Here is a 15,716-nt window from a genome sequence, read left to right as displayed (position 1 = left end):
AAAGGGAAGTCTGTTTTTGCTACCCAGTTGGAAGTGTAATTCCCCAAGGAATTCCAGAATCCCAGATGAGGGGACAGCACCTGCTGATGTTCTGCGCATCCTGCAATTCTTTTCCCATTGTCCTTGATGGGAGCGATAAAAATTTGCCCAAAGCCGGTCTGCCTTCAGAGAAGATTTCATTTCAAACTCCAGAAGAGCAGCGTGTGCTTAGGTGACCTGGCTAAGGATTTGCCCGTTCGTCAGAGGCCGCACTTCGTTCCTGGAGTGCTGCTGGTGCAGCTTTACACCATTCAGATGAGCTGTTGTGTTGCTCAGGAAAACAACGTGCGGGGGTCTCAGGATCCAAAATGGGCTGAAGGGGAAAAGGAAAGCAGAGAAATTTTTCTGGAAGTAACAGTCTCTTCCTCTGTGTTTTCTCCATTCCAGGTCACTCACTATTTACTTGACAAGACACTCATCATAGATGATGATACCTTGTATGAACTTTCCCTAAAGATTGAACCCAGACTCCCCGCCTGAAGAGCCAGTTTTGCCTCAGAGTCTACAGAAAGCTTTAGTACAATGAACAAAACCATGCATGCCAAGTCCTAAAGACAGGGAGGGAAATATTGAGAAGAACGCAAGCTCTCTTTTCCAATAAGAAATACAGAGCCTCACAGCATTTCCCTCTCAGGCAACAAAAATGAGCATTGGAGGTGGAAGGCAAAGATGCTTGCTACCGGGATGAAGTGATTGCTGCTTTGCAAAGATGATGTTTTGCAGTAGGGACTATGCATTTAATAGAAAACAGGAGACTTTCCTATGAATGGGTACTCATTGTAGCCGTCTTACGTGACAAATGAGGGGACAGATTTAAATGGTGGTAATATACTCAGGTATATTATGATAAATGAGCAAAATGAGATGACTGCGATTCGGTCTGGGTTGATGGCTAACTATGCGTTCACTGAGGCAGTAATGATAGTGGTGTCCTCACAGCATGTTAACTTCATTGAAAAAGCAGGATCTTAACAGTCATCTGCTATCTTGGAGTGACGTTAAGGTAGCATCTAGTATCTTCAGATCTGCAGTTGTTCAAAATGCTTGCCAATACAATCAATGCTACACTTTATAAAATGTTGTCTCTTCTTTAAATGTCTTGTCAGCCTTTTGTAAGGTGACGGATTTTACCTATAAATTAATTGTAAATATTTTTTCATTAATACACAGTGAAAGTATTTACATCATGGAAAAGAAATGAACCAGCTGAATAGCTGTAAACATTTGCCAGCCTTGCAAGCTTCAGCTGGGAGTTACAAAGTTAGGAGCTATACCTGAGACTCAAGAAATCTGGACATACAGTGAATGGGATGGTTAGTGATGTTGCACACAACCCTGGAAAAGGCACTTTATTTTTCTGCACCTCCTGCAGCGTCTCTGACAAGTCAGGCTACAGAGCACTTTCTGGACACACTGTGGAGACAAATACAGCTCTGGTCTGGCAGTGGGTACTGGTGAGCAGTGGACACTAGGAGTTGGAGTGACAGTGTGGTTTTACGTGGAATCGGTGGTTTGAAAAAAGTCTGGTTTTTTGTTCAACCATTCAGCACTGACTCAGCTCTAAAATTGTTCACATCAGTGGCAAACTTTGAATGCCAGCAAACACAAACTATATATTTTTATCTGAACTAGTAATTATTATTTGCAGATGGGCATATGTTTAAGAAAATGTGCTATTTGTAAAATGTTTTCAAAGCCTATGCTTTTGTGACATACCAGGTAGATAGATGTCATTTCTGCAGCTAGTTGGTACTTCCTGAATTTTCCTGATTAAGAGTGGCCTGTTGTATCTGCATGGAAAGTGAGCTCAAGTGCATGCTGTAAAGAGCATCATAGTGTAAAACGCAGGTATTAGCACTGTTGAAAAAATTGGCTGGAAAAGTGTCCTTACTTTTCCAATGATACTCAGCCAGTTGAAGAAATAGGGCTATTTCACTGTATACCTCCCTTAAATCCTCTCAGGGAGACAGATTTTTAAAATAGATTGTGACCTAGGCCTATTTGATCTGACATTTCTTACCACAGTCATGATGCTTAACGCTGGCCATAAAGAATGGATCTGCTTAGCTTGTGGTTTTTGTCTTTATTTGCACTTTAATTATATTGCTGGCCCAGCCCAGACCTGCACAATAAATTCCATTTGTTCAGTCTGAGTGTAGCTGCTAGCATTTATAAATGTACCTTAGCAACTGTAACTTCATTAAGGTTCTTCACCACAAGGACCATCTCTTTGTAAATAACTGCATGGGGAAACATCACAAATACTGGAAAGTTCCTCAATGAGAAAAGCAGACAGTAACAGAAAAGGAAATTCCAGAAACATTTTAGATAGTTCTGGCTAATGATTGCTGTGGAAATGGACATGGAAAATATTACATATAGAAGCTTTTTATTATCAAAAATGTGCTTGTTCTTTTCACTAATGACTGACAAAAAGCTGATTGCATCCCAGTGCATGATACGAAAAAAAGAGCATGGTTTATTTGGGCCACAAAACTTACTGTGTATTTTCTGTACAAAAGCAGTTAGCATATGGCAGTTTCATAAAACACTTTGAAGTAATGAGGAAACAGGGGACAAGTGGTCCGAAAAGTGGTCCAAAAAGTGATTTCTTAACTTGATTTTATTGTTCCTCTGTTCGCAAAGAAGATGTGTAACTGTCAGTGTCAGTTGGCATCTCTGTTACATGCTATTAACTGCTGCTTTATCTGCCTGTACCCCATTTTACCAAACTTCCTTGATGTTCTTAGGGATACAGGGTACAATTCTTCAGCTTACTCTTTTCACAGGTTATTGTTCTGTACTTTGTGTATCTCAGTTCTTCAGAGTTTCAAAACATTCAATGCATATTAGTGCTTGCAATATGCAGGGGTGGTGCTGTGCTCGTGCTACACTATTACAAAAGGAAAGAAAGGAAAACAAAGGGTTAGACATGGTTTTTTTTCAAAGGTGCTGAGCATCCCTATCTTGCAATCAGTAGACAACATGGTGGTTCAGCCCCTCTGGAAAAACATGTACTATTTACATGCCAAAAGTTACCTCTTGGGTCAGTGGCACAATTTAGATTAGAGTCACTAGAGTAACTATATACTTGATTTGTGTTCAGAGCAACAAAAAAACAAAGAAGAAAGGTAATGGTCACAGTAATATTTGATTTGCTGATGACTAATATTAATCCTTTTGGTTGGGGATACAGTGTGTTCTTTAAAACACAAGAGGTAACTGCTCAAAGAAGTGAGTGTGCATCTTGTTCTCCACAACCCTAGCCCGTGTTGCAGCCCTAACCAAAGCTGGAAACGGCTATTCCGCAGAAATCCTGCACGGCGAGTGCAGAGCGATGTCTCTGCCCCGCAGTCGGGTTGTACTTCATGTGTAAGTGGCCTGAGTGCCTCTGCTACAGTACTGCTGCGGGGCTTGAGCTATGGCAGTGGTCAGTAGGCAGCAGCAACCTGCTTTGTGTGAGGCTTTTCCTAGTACATCTGTATAACCAGCTAGTGCGGTGATCTCCCTGTACAGCGCACAGGGATCGTGGAGCTCCTTGCTGCCAGCTTCTCTGTGCCACTCCACCACAGCCATGTAATCCATAGAGGTAGAAATCTCAGCCATGAAACACCCACTGTTCGCCTCTGGTGTTTCAGGGAGGATGTCTGCAAGTGAGGACTTTGTCATTTGGATCTTGCTGTCCTTCAGGATCTTGTCCGTTACAGCTTTTATGCCGTGGAAGCAGAGCAGACTGGCTTTTCTGCAATCGGAACTAAAAAAGCCCAGGTGATTCAGGATTCGTAGGAAAGAGAAGGGCTGAAGCGCCTGTCTACTTGCCTTTCTTAGCTCCTCAGCCCTGCTGCGCCAGTCGGATGTGACAGCAGCTCTCACGTTGGAGGGGCTGCTCCCTTCGGCGGGGACAAAATTGCCTCAGGGTGCAGAGGCTGGCTAGCTGCAATGGGGATAGCGCATTTCACCCACTGGTTCAGCAGTGGGCACGTTTGCTAGCAAAGTCCAAGGGGAGCTCTGCAGTACTTTTTACTGCATAAGTCGCAGCCCAGATTCAGCCAGTAGTTATCTGGGAACCTGGGCAGCAGCACAGACACGTCCCCTTCCATGTGACAGAGAGCACTTGTCACACACTGATAACGGGGTTAGAGTTGCCTTCACCCCAGCCTTCACTCCCCCCTGTCCCTCTCCTCTCCCCCAACTGAATTCACCAGTGTTGTTAGTGGACTGAGCCTGTGGTTGGTCATCCCGTGGAAGAAAACATAGATCCGTTGAATCCACAGTGGCACCAAGTGTGTATTCTGTCCCTTTCTTTTGGCTAGTCCTGTAACACACAGACGCATAGCTTAATAGTGGGAGATGATACTGGGACTGATCACCCATGTATAAAGGTAAGGAAGAGGTCCCCGTCCTCTTTCTGCTTTCCTAGTTCTTTATACTCATTATTGTTCTCTAGGATAAAAGTGAGCATAACTATTGAAAGTATTTATTAACTTTAACCACGTTGATTTTTATTTCATGACATGTTTATTGTCCCAAATTTTCCTTCATAATTATTATTTATTTTAAGGGTTTTACAAAAACACTGTTTTGTTTGTATCAATACTCGGTCTTTCCTCCTTCCACTCTTACCAGAATCATTAAACTTAGATATATGATTTAGAATTCTCACCGATAGAGACATTTTTACCCACTCATAATTGTTATTCGTTAAGGGCAAAATCCTTCCGACCTCATTCTGATAATACCTTAGGCTTCACTGAGAGCTTTTCATAAGTAAGTATTTGGGGATCTGGCTCTCAGCTATTTGCCTGTTCCAGTTTTTGCCTCCAAAGTTCAAATGTCTCTGTGTAGGATGCTTTGTGTCCAATACGCTGCTCAACTATGGTTGTTTTGTTGTACCTTTACTTTTGAAATAGTCTCTGAAGTTTTGTTCTTTAGGAGAATAGATTTATGTTTATTTGACAGATGTACTTATATCTAACATGTTACTTAGTGCACAATCCAGATGTTTTTGCATGTATTGTAACTTGTCTTTTGACCTGAGGTTATTGCTTTGTATTATTAGTAAGGCATATCAGGCAGACTGTTGTGCCTATATGCTAATTAAACATTCTTTTTTCCTGAGATTCATGAGTCCTTACTGGTATCTGTTTAGTTTTTTACCTGCCCATGGTGCATTATTAAATCTACTCCTTTTGAATAACTGAGTCTTGTACAGAAACCTGGGAGCAGAATGGACAAGCCATTAATACGAAGGGCAAAAATCAGAGAAAATTCAGGTTCTCTTTACTGAGAAAGGATGGTTTTAATTACTGCATTTTATTCTTTGTTCGCTCAGGCTGCATGGCAGCTGCTGTGGGCATCATTGGGAATAATGCTGATTTTAACTTGGAACAGATAATGAAGCCTAGTTCATACACAACTGGAGACACTGATCCACTGTGAAGTGTACAGTACAAATAACTGAGTAAGACATGTAACAGATGAAACTGAACCAGCTGCACAAATCAATCTTCAGATGAGGAAACCTCTTCCCTTCCACACCTTTATTCCCCTTATAGGAATGTACAAGTAGGTGGAGTTTAAATATAATTTCAGAAGGTGTTTAAGGACTTCCCATTTCAATATAATATTTCTTTAGGCAAAAGGCAATGAATTATATAAATGGAGAGTAAATAACATTGTCCCTAACTTCTTCATCCTGTTGTTTTGAGTTATGAATTTATCTAAACACCCTTAGCCTTCTCTTGGCTGATGTCCTAAAATGGATTTAAAGAAATAGCATAGCCACATTTTATACCCGAGTAAACACAGAAAACATTTTGTGAGTATGGTATGTCCCTCCTCTTGTGATAGGAAAACAAGTCACACAGAGATAAAATGACTTGCAAATGCAAGCAAAATAGATAATAGAGTCTAAGACCACAAAACCAGGTCTCCAGCTTTTGTTATACGCTTTAATCACTGTTTACTGCTTTCCTTTGTTGAACTGGGTAATTTCTTTAAGATAGACACCTATTAAATTTGTTTCAAGAATTAATGTATTTTAAGTAAGTAAACAGTAATGGCACATCAGGTCTGTGTAAGACAGAGATGAAATAAATGACATATTAAAATCAGCATCTATTCAGTACTCTGTGACCTTGCAGGCACATTTTCTGCAATCTTTGTACATTTTTGGTATTTCACATAAAAACTAAAATTGGCTGAGAGAGCAACTTACTTTGGAAGCTGTCAGATATTTTCAGTGCAAGAAAAAAAATCTAACTACTTGCCAAGCAGCTCTATTTAAATGTACTGGAGGATAATTTTAATTTAAAGTATTTTTCCCCACACTTTAAACCATTTAATAAACTTTATGCCAAAGAGTTGGCTGGTTTTGCATCTTTCCCTAAGGCCATCATCATAGGATCATAGAATCACAGAATGGTTTGGGTTGGAAGGGACCTTTGTAGATCATCTAGTCCAACCCCCCTGCCATGGGCAGGAACACCTTCCACCAGCCCAGGTTGCTCCAAGCCGCGTCCAACCTGGCCTTGAACACTGCCAGGGAGGAGACATCCACAGCTGCCCTGGGCAACCTGTTCCAGGGCCTCACCACCCTCATCATAGAAATTTCTTCCTTATATCCAGTCCAAATCTACCTATTTTCAGTTGAAAACCATTGCCACCTGTCCTGTCACTACAGGACCTGCTAAAAAGTCTCTCTACATCTTTTTTATAAGCTCCCTTTACATACTGAAAGGCCGGAATCAGGTCTCCCCACAGCCTTCTCCAGGCTGGACAGCCCCAACTCTCCCAGCCTTTCCTCACAGCAGAGGGGTTCCAGCCCTCGGATCATTGCTGGGGCCTCCTCTGGCCCCGCGCCAACAGCTCCAGGTCTGTTCTGTGCTGAGGGCTCCAGCGCTGGACGCAGGACTCCCAGCGGGGTCTCACCAGAGCGGAGCAGAGGGGCAGAATCCCCTCCCTCGCCCTGTGCCCACGCTGTTGGGATGCAGCCCGGGGTACGGATGGTCTTCTGGGCTGCAAGTGCATATTGCTGGCTCATGTCCAGCTTTTCATCCCCCGGTACCCTCAAATCCTTCTCGGCAGGGCTGCTCTCAATCCTTTCATACCCCAGCCTGTATTGATGGCGGGGGTCGCCCCGACTGAGGTACAGGACCTTGCACTTGGCCTTGTTGAACTTCATGGGGTTTGCACAGGTCCACTTCCCCAGCCTGTCCAGGTCGCCCTGGATGGCATCCCATCATCCAGGTGTGTCAACCGCACCACTCAGCTTGGTGGCATCTGCAAACTTGCTGAGGGTGCACCCGATCCCACTGTCTGTCATTGATGAAGGTATTAAACAGTACTGATCCCAGTACGGACCCCTGAGGGATACCACTGATAACTGGTTTCCACTTGGACATTGAGACATTGACTGTAACTCTTCAGGCGCCACCATGCAGCCGGTTCCCTATCCATCTAAGAGTACATCCATCAAATCTGTATCTCTCCAATTTAGAGAGAAGAACACTGTGGGCGACCGTGTCAAAGGCGTCACAGAAGTCCAGATAGATGACATCTGCAGCAATTCCCTTGTCCACTGATGCACTCACTCCATTGTAGAAGACCACTAGATTAGTCAGCCACGATTTACCATGCTGTCTGTCTCTCCTTAGCTCGCTGCCTTTTACGTGTTTTGACATGTTTTCCATGAGGATCTGCTCCATGATCTTACTGGGCACAGGAAGATCATGGATTATTGTTTAAGAACTATTTAGCAGGGGGGTGGGGGTGGTGGTGATGACTGTTTTCTACATTTTAGTATGTTGCAAGGAAACTACTAAATCATAGACTCACTGAAATGATCAGATCTCCAACGAAATCTGACAGTACTTTGTAATCATGACCATGAAGAAAGAGGGGTAAGCTAGCTGGTACAGGCTGTGCAAAATCCTGAGCTCTGTGAAGAAAAAAATTAAATTGGTCTTGACTGATAGTGTAAAGATAATGAATAAAAGTTTTGAAGACTGTACTATGCCTTGAAAGATGTATTTGAATGTTCTGGCCATATCTGTGTATAGCCTAGAAGTAAAATTTGAGAAGATCAGATTTTTGCTTGACATCTCCAGTTTGAAAAAGGACTGAAACAATCACTGGTGTTCATTCCAGTTCCCTGACTGCTGGAGCCAATCCTGCACGTGTGGGTTGTTAAGTGAAGCAGAAGCCATTTCAAATCTGTTTTCCTAGAGGTAGCAACTCCACTGTGTAAGCCTCTGAATCAGACACCATGCTACTGTACCAATGCTCATGGTGTGCACATGCCTAAATGGACGGGTCAGAAACAAAACTATAACTATTACTCAAGGCTTGTGTTCTTTTCTGCCACTCTTCCTGAAAGCTCTTCATTTATACAGATTGTGGACAATATGTATAAATCATGTCTAGATCCTAGATATGTTTCACGTCAATCAAAAGTAGTAACTTTTCCAGCCAGAAAAGACACAAGGTTCTGTCAATGCTTGCTATTCTGCTCTAAATATAAATATTTTATTTATTCCACTTTGTTAACTGTTAAAATTTCATTTCCAATGGCAGAGACATCTGAAAAAGAGCACCTTTTTCCTTCTCTAACCATGTTTGATGGAGTTTCCATGACAAAGATGTTGGATCATCACTTTGGAAAGAGGGAAGGTGTTAAGAGCTCAACATATCTGAATATGTTTGTTGGCTGTATTTCTCTAGTCATGACTCCTTCAAAATCCCTGACAATCACAATCTCAGAACTGATTAATTTCACCATTTTGCTAATTTTAAACTAACTAACTGCTGCATTTTCAGTACTGTTTTATGTGGGGAATAAGAATCCCGCCTATGGAAAGGCTAGTGTCAGATATCCAGGTCCATAGTTGGGGTGTGTTTTGAGGAGAAAGGAATGGCCTGCTGGACTGTGAGCCTCCATCACTACCAGTGGCTGGCTCTGCAGCAGCAGTGGAAGAACAGGATGAATATCCTCTGATGGGTCAGAGAGGATGTCAGTGTCTCCTCTTGTAAAGCAGTAATGTTTATTTGTAGTCATGTTCTCAACATATACCCGTGAAAGAAAATCACGTATCAGTGAGATACAAATACTCATTTCATTTTTTAAATGAGGCAAAATTTTCACCAAAATATCATTCAAGAGCAACATTTCAAAGGGCTGAAACTGTCTGAAACAAAGTTGTTGTCCCTTTCACATGCACGGTCTACACTAGGCAATTCTTCCCTTCAGTCTTTCTGCTCTAATTAAAAACAAATGCACTGTGATACGGTGCAATGCAGTCTGCAACACAGCTGGCAAAGAACGTGCGATCACTCTTTAGGCAATTGCATTGAAGGCCACATGGTTCTGTTGTAAGCCTTTTGGATATTCCTGCTTTTCCCAATGGTCAACTCTGTTTTTAGGAAAACCTTTTCTCCTCCCTTTGGCCAGAAAACACACTGCTAATTACGTTATGTGGTGGATATGCTGTGAAGAGCAACTTCAATAACTTAAAATAACTGGGGTTATTTTTAACAGGTTGGTTGAATCTAGTTGAGCTCTTTATTTAGTAGACGTATTAGCACCTTAGAGTGGCTTTCTTTGGAGTAATCATAACTGTAGGAGGACTGTTTGTGCCTACTTACGCACTTTGTCATGGTGAATTTGTGTCCATGCTTAGCACCAAATACTTGCTTAAATTCCGTCAACTTCCATGGGATGCAAGTGGTTGAATACCACCTCAAAATTGAACGATTCTCCAGTTTCAGATCTCAGTGACTGCATATATTCTATGTAAGTGGATATTGCACATCCACAGCCACAGGGAAATCTCAGTAAGAGGTCTGGTAGCCATTTGGTAAGCAATTATATTTACTCCCAAGATGGTATGCTTCACTGCATTATTCTAAGTCTTTCTTTAGGAATCTCAAGAATTAAAGACCCTTTGAACTTGAAAACCAGTGTTTGTCATTGCATCTTGGGCAAGCTGACTGCTCACTTGTAACAATATTGTGTGTAGTGGCTCGTTGCAGCTGTACAGCAGCTGAGCTGTGACTCCAGCAGCAGGAGAGCTGGTGATTAGTGTCCTTGCCAGCTCTTCAGAAAAAACATGGCATCTTCTAATTCCTAATTCCATACATATGCTAAGTAATAATACCTGGGCTATTAATTTCTGTCCTGGTTCCTCTGATTACTAATAAATTATTTGCCACGTATGGAAATTTGACTTTATGGACATTTTCTTTGAAAGAAATGTGCTAATCATAAAGGCTTTCCCATAAACAAAATTACCTTTGTCTGGTTTGTATAGGTAAACTCTGTTCAGCAGCTTCCACAACAAACTCGAATGGGGCACAAATTATAGGTGAATTTCAGCTGAACTCCCTCTGCAGGGACAGATGGCATTAATATGAATAGCAATTGAATTAACACTCAGCTACTGCTACCTCCTCAGCACAAGCAATGACACCAAGACAGCATTTTAATTGGGAGATTTCACATAAATATTTAGGTTGGATAGAGATGAAATGTTTCTGTAGCCGAGTTCCTCACAATATAGATCAAGGAACGGCAGTAAGACCAAACAATTTTTAAAGCATTAATGATAGATTCTTCAGAAATCATAAGGGAACTTGCTAACGCTGTTTGGCAGGTGTTTGCGATGTTAGCTAGCAGGCTGAGTTTTGTTTGCATCTTCTGTTCTCCCAGGCTCAAAACTGGCAAATAGCTTAAATGTCTGTGTAAGCCAGGAAGACACTTCAGTCCATGGTATTATCTACTTCAAAGCGCAGGTCTTTGTCTGTTCAAGGGCTCTACGAAAAAGGCTGCCTTTAGTAAAAAAATCTAAAATGAGGTACGTGCCTCAGTCGTGAGCTGCTGAACTGGAGCGTGGGGGCTGCGTCGCTGACAGGGAGATGACAGCACCCGCTGCAGAGGTGTTAGTACACAGAGCTCTGCGTTTAATGCAGGCTTGCAAGACCGAGCAAAAGCTGTGACACAGCCACAAAGCAGCTCTTGCTGAGTACGGAAGGAAAATTGGTTTCTGTTTCCTTTGCCAGTTCCTGCACAAGGGTGGATTTGTAGTGCTCATACTTCTGTATTGATCTTAGTTCAAGAGATCGTTGACTGGATTTTTTCTTCTATCAATACCGGAAACATAGTGTTGGGTTGATAAAAAGCAGGTGTGGTGAAGAGAGGGTGTTTCAAATACTTGGTAGTCCAGATACATTGATCTAGAGTGGCTATTTTGTTTTTAATTATGGCGGGCATGCATGGCTCTCATTAATCCAAACAAGTCGTGACATTTTTGTCTACGCTTTGTAAAGTTTCAGAAATCTGCGATTCAGGTTTAGGAAATTGCAATGTATAACTCAAGGAATTTTAAACGTCCAAAGGAAAAAGCATTTTAAAGTCTTGGATTTTTAAAAGCTGCACAGTACTGGCCTCTGTGTTCCTCTGTCAGCCTTGATACATGTTCAGTTTCAGTGGGAGCAGAGCTAGGTGAATGAAATTGATTATTCTTTCTTGCTTTCCGAACCATCGCATGTTATTTCTTCTAGTACTTTACCACTATGTGACTATAGTAACTCTAAATGGGAGATGTCAGATATCCCCCTTTTATATTTCATATTTCTGGATCCCTCTGGCTTAGAACGAGTCAAGAATAAATGTCATTAATTAGAAATGAAGCGGGGGAGGGGGCGGTTGGGGGAAGTGCCCTCTGTGATCTCAGCTCATTCTGGGTCCCGTTTCCATGTGGGATGAGTGCAGGTGGATTTGCCCTGCTCTCCATGGGTCTCAGGAGTCTCAGGAGTTGTTCAGGCAGGCAAGCCAGCCCAGCACAGGAGCTGCTCCTGACCTTTCACTTTCAGCTGTTACTAAACGAGCCCTTGGGTATGAATCACCTGAGGTGCATCTCGTTGCAGTTAAGCATCTGGCCAACCATTTGCTGATGGCAACTCTTTCCCCTTGAGAAGTGTTTGAAAGATGGTGTTGCCACCACCCAACTGTTAGACACCTCCTCCTGCCACATCCCACCTGCACCCTCAAGGGCACCCTTGTGCTACCAAATGTCGTTCATGTAACCCAGCGAAACAGGATTGGCCACTGCAGCAATTATTTTCATTTCCCTCACCTCCTTTTCCCCCTCTCATATTACCTGGGCTCCTGTCAGTGCACCAACTTGTTGTTCCCTTTACACTCTGGGCTCGCTGCAGGCAGCAGAACGTCTCTACCTTCAGCTTCAAGGTCAGTTTAACTATCTATATTGCTTTTCTAACCTGAAATGGTAGCATTTCCAATATGAGGGCCATTAAAAATGAATTGAAATCATCACAGGATGTGGTGTAATTTGGTTATAATTTATTGATTCACATAACTACTCGGTGCAGGGAAAAATGTGTCAGCCCACTGTGCAGCTGCTTCAAAAGCTGACAGTTTAAGTAAGGAAGAAATAAGTCCCTTTGCAGATATGTAACAAGCTCAGAGAACACATCTCTAATTCAGTAAGTTTTTTGTGATTTTGATTGTAGCTCTCAGCACTGCAGAGATGAGGGTTTTATACTATAAAATAATGTCAAAATGATTCAGAAGGGTAAGTACTCCCAGCACCTTGGTTGGGCTGCGGCAGGAGAATTTGAGCTTCTGAGTCTCACCAGGTCAGGTCTGACCAGCCAGACCTTCAGCTGGTAGAAATCAAAAATCATGCTGTTGCTAAGAGGTAGGTACTAAGGTGTAGCTGTCTGATCTATGAAGAGTCTTTTCCATGTCTTCTCTATTCATGTGAATCTATTCATAGTTTGGATGTTTTTTTCCCCCAGGTTATTAGATTTTTATAACCCTTCATTGACCTCTGTCATTACAAGGAGAAAGAAACTGAATGTTAGTTCATTTTTCATAGAGATATTCTGTGCTGTGATTAAGGCACTAGTAGGCTGATGTCTGTACTGACATTGTTTCTCCACTCCGGAGGTTTTGTCTTAAACCCAGGCCAGTGAGAAAGGTTGGAGTCTTGCTCAGAGTGAGCTATGAGAAACTGAAAAACCCCAGCAATATTGCTTTATGAGATCCAGTGTTTTAATTTGTACCTTATCCTCTGAACTTCTAGAGTGATACAGCAAACTAAGAGCAATGTAAACTGTTTTATGGGTGTCTAAAAATGGTGTCTCATGCATGCAGTCACTTGTGACATTTATTGCAGATGTTTCTAAGGTGCCAGCAACTTCCATAGACGGGCAGAGAACACTTTCCACTGGCATCTGTAGGCTTTAGCTCAAGCTAAGGATGACTCCAAGGAATTACTTCTCAAATATGAAAGACCAGCCTCCTTCTCCCACCACCACGTGAAAGTTCAGCTCACTGCAGTTATACCATTAGCTAAACGGCTTAACAGTTTTAAGATGTGCGTATAGATAATCTGTGATTATGAGCCTGGGTGAACTTTAGCTATGACTCTGCCATTCCTCTAAAATGTCGCTCAGGATCACATGGTGTGGCAATTAATACCACCCATGACATGGTTCAAATATTTAATCTAGTTCTATTTCTAGAAATGTCACTGTAGCCCTTGTACCTTCCTTCCCTCCTTGGCTAAAAGCACATGTGCTGCCTAGCGTTAAATGTAGGATAACCGATACCTGTGTTCAAATATATGAAGAGAAATACAGACCTGACAACTCCCTCTTTAAAAGAAGTTCAAGAAAGTAAAGAGTTAACAGCAAAAGCTTTGCTTTTTAAACATCAAAAGTAGTAAAGTTCTGAAGTTCCTTAAAGGGTAAAGAGGTGGTTTGTGCATTTCTGGTGATTCACTCTCCTCTGAATGTCCTGGAGAGCGATGTACATCTTCATCTGTGTGCATATCGCAGGAGCTCAGCGTGCAATGGGACGTGGCTGAGGCAGTCCAAGCACAGTGGGCGTTGTGAATCAAATGTCCTGGAGACTGTCTGCAGCCTCTGGCCACAGAAGCAAGGGGAGTTGTGCTATGCCAGAGTTTTCTCAAGTTGTTGACTTAAAAGAAGGATCTTCTTAGTGTTGGTGAGGGACCTGCAGTACAAAAGCCGTATTTCTCCTGGAGAGTACCTTCATCTTTACAAGAAGCTTTAATCTAGGTACATAGTGAGTAAGAGGGAGAAACGGTTTAAGGCCGTGAAATAGGCATTCTCAAATTTCTTCTATGCCAGGGTTCGAACTGTGGTTACAAACAGCACCCCCCGCCTCCCCGCGATGATACTTGCAATCCTTTGGGCTGATTCTCAGCCAGCACCAGATTTGCAGTAGTGACTTCTGCTAAATCTTGCTGATGGCTTTTGTCTCCACCTGCTGTGCATAGTAGGTGATACACATGCTAGAACACAGATTTAAAACCAAAATGCACTCCTGGGAGGACGTTCATGTCCTCAAGGCTGGTTACAGGTAGCTGAGCATGCCCTGGGGGAGAGCAGAGAGCTAAAGGCTGTGACCTCTAAGATGATGACCTTTCAGACAGGTTTTGCTGATTCACTGGCCATAATTCATCACAGCGTATGGGAACACTACCTTGGAGAAGACACCACCAATTAGACTCTGAATTTTTTTACCCTTTATGGTGCCAATGTGGTGAGAGAGTGGGAATGAAGAAACCTTGTTTTCACAAACACTTAATGCTGCGTGCTGTACAGCTTAGTGGCTGTTACTTTAAGTCGGTGTTACATATACTGCCCTCACTATTGACCACTGCAGACATTGATCCACAAGACGACCTGTGAGGAATTAATTAAAACTGTTCACTGTAGGAGGTAACCTGGTGCGTGGGGATACATAGCAACTGTTTCTGAGCCAATTGCTTTGTTTCTCTTCTCCTATACAACAGTATGTTTGCTTTCTTCAAGTGATAGTACAAGTACAAATGACCTTGGAAATAAAACCTTAAAGGACTTGTTCCAGTGACAAATTCCGCTCTCAGAGCTACTGAGCTGTGCTACCTGCCCTGCCCTTGGGCCAAAGGCATGTGTAATCCTGGTGGCATACAAAAGACATCTTAACTAGTTATCAAGAGGCAAAGACAGTATCCAAAGAATGAGCAGAATGACATCATAAGGAGAAAATGTGCAAGGCAAGTTTTTCAAGCGTTTTGTAAAGCTGTTAGATTCAAATACCAGGAGCTGTCAAAGTGTCTTGCAGCACACTTGAGTAACAAGTTAAAAAATAAAACCTCCCCTGCCACTTCACCTGTAGAAAATCCACCTGACGCTGGATACCAGCTGAGACATGTATCTTACCCTCCACCATCAGCAGTTAAAGGATGCCCAGTTGTGGGCACTGCTGAAGACCATGCTATCAAAAAAGGAAAGGAAGACACGTGAGAAGTGCAGGGTGACAGCAGAGCAGATCAGCCCTGACCATGCTAAGGAAAATCAGGAGATAAATGACTTGAACAGGACTACTGCATGAGAGCTGGCAACCTTGGCACTGACATAAGAGCGCTGGTGAGCCAATCCCAACAGCAACGCCATGTGCAGCAGAAGCAGGTGCATCCTCACAGTTACAGCACAGGCTGGCTCTGCAGCGCCCATGAGCTCCATTTTTTGTGTTTCTGCCATCTGCTAAGGGATTTGAGAAGCTCATGCTCTTCTCTCCGTAGTGTTATCGGCCTGCTCTTCTTTCCATCAGCCTGCACCAAGCTCAGTGCTGTCCTATTCTGTTG

At 42.6% G+C, this 15,716-nt stretch overlaps 2 protein-coding genes across 6 annotated transcripts in view; both read left to right on the top strand.

Moving 5' to 3' along the window:
* Nucleotides 1-5,201, top strand: part of RASGRF2 (Ras protein specific guanine nucleotide releasing factor 2) — a 148,873-nt gene extending 143,672 nt beyond the window's left edge. For 2 of the 4 annotated variants that reach the window (XM_075411040.1, XM_075411039.1), the window contains exon 27: nucleotides 427-5,201. In XM_075411040.1, the coding sequence (XP_075267155.1) occupies nucleotides 427-519 (93 nt within the window). In that variant the 3' untranslated portion in view covers nucleotides 520-5,201. The remainder of the gene's footprint in view (nucleotides 1-426) is intronic. The other 2 variants (XM_075411043.1, XM_075411042.1) reach the window with 1 other exon arrangement.
* Nucleotides 5,202-12,174: 6,973 nt separating this feature from the next.
* CKMT2 (creatine kinase, mitochondrial 2) overlaps nucleotides 12,175-15,716 on the top strand; it is a 30,163-nt gene continuing 26,621 nt past the window's right edge. The window contains exon 1 of one of the 2 annotated variants that reach the window (XM_075410765.1): nucleotides 12,175-12,283. The gene's annotated coding sequence lies outside the window, so the exon portion shown is untranslated. The remainder of the gene's footprint in view (nucleotides 12,284-15,716) is intronic. The other variant, XM_009941165.2, reaches the window with a different exon arrangement.

Source organism: Opisthocomus hoazin, chromosome Z (assembly GCF_030867145.1).
Source record: "Opisthocomus hoazin isolate bOpiHoa1 chromosome Z, bOpiHoa1.hap1, whole genome shotgun sequence".
NCBI classification, from domain to species: domain Eukaryota; kingdom Metazoa; phylum Chordata; class Aves; order Opisthocomiformes; family Opisthocomidae; genus Opisthocomus; species Opisthocomus hoazin.
The sequence above is the reverse complement of the archived record's forward strand: the minus strand, read 5'-3'. Positions and strand labels throughout refer to the sequence as shown.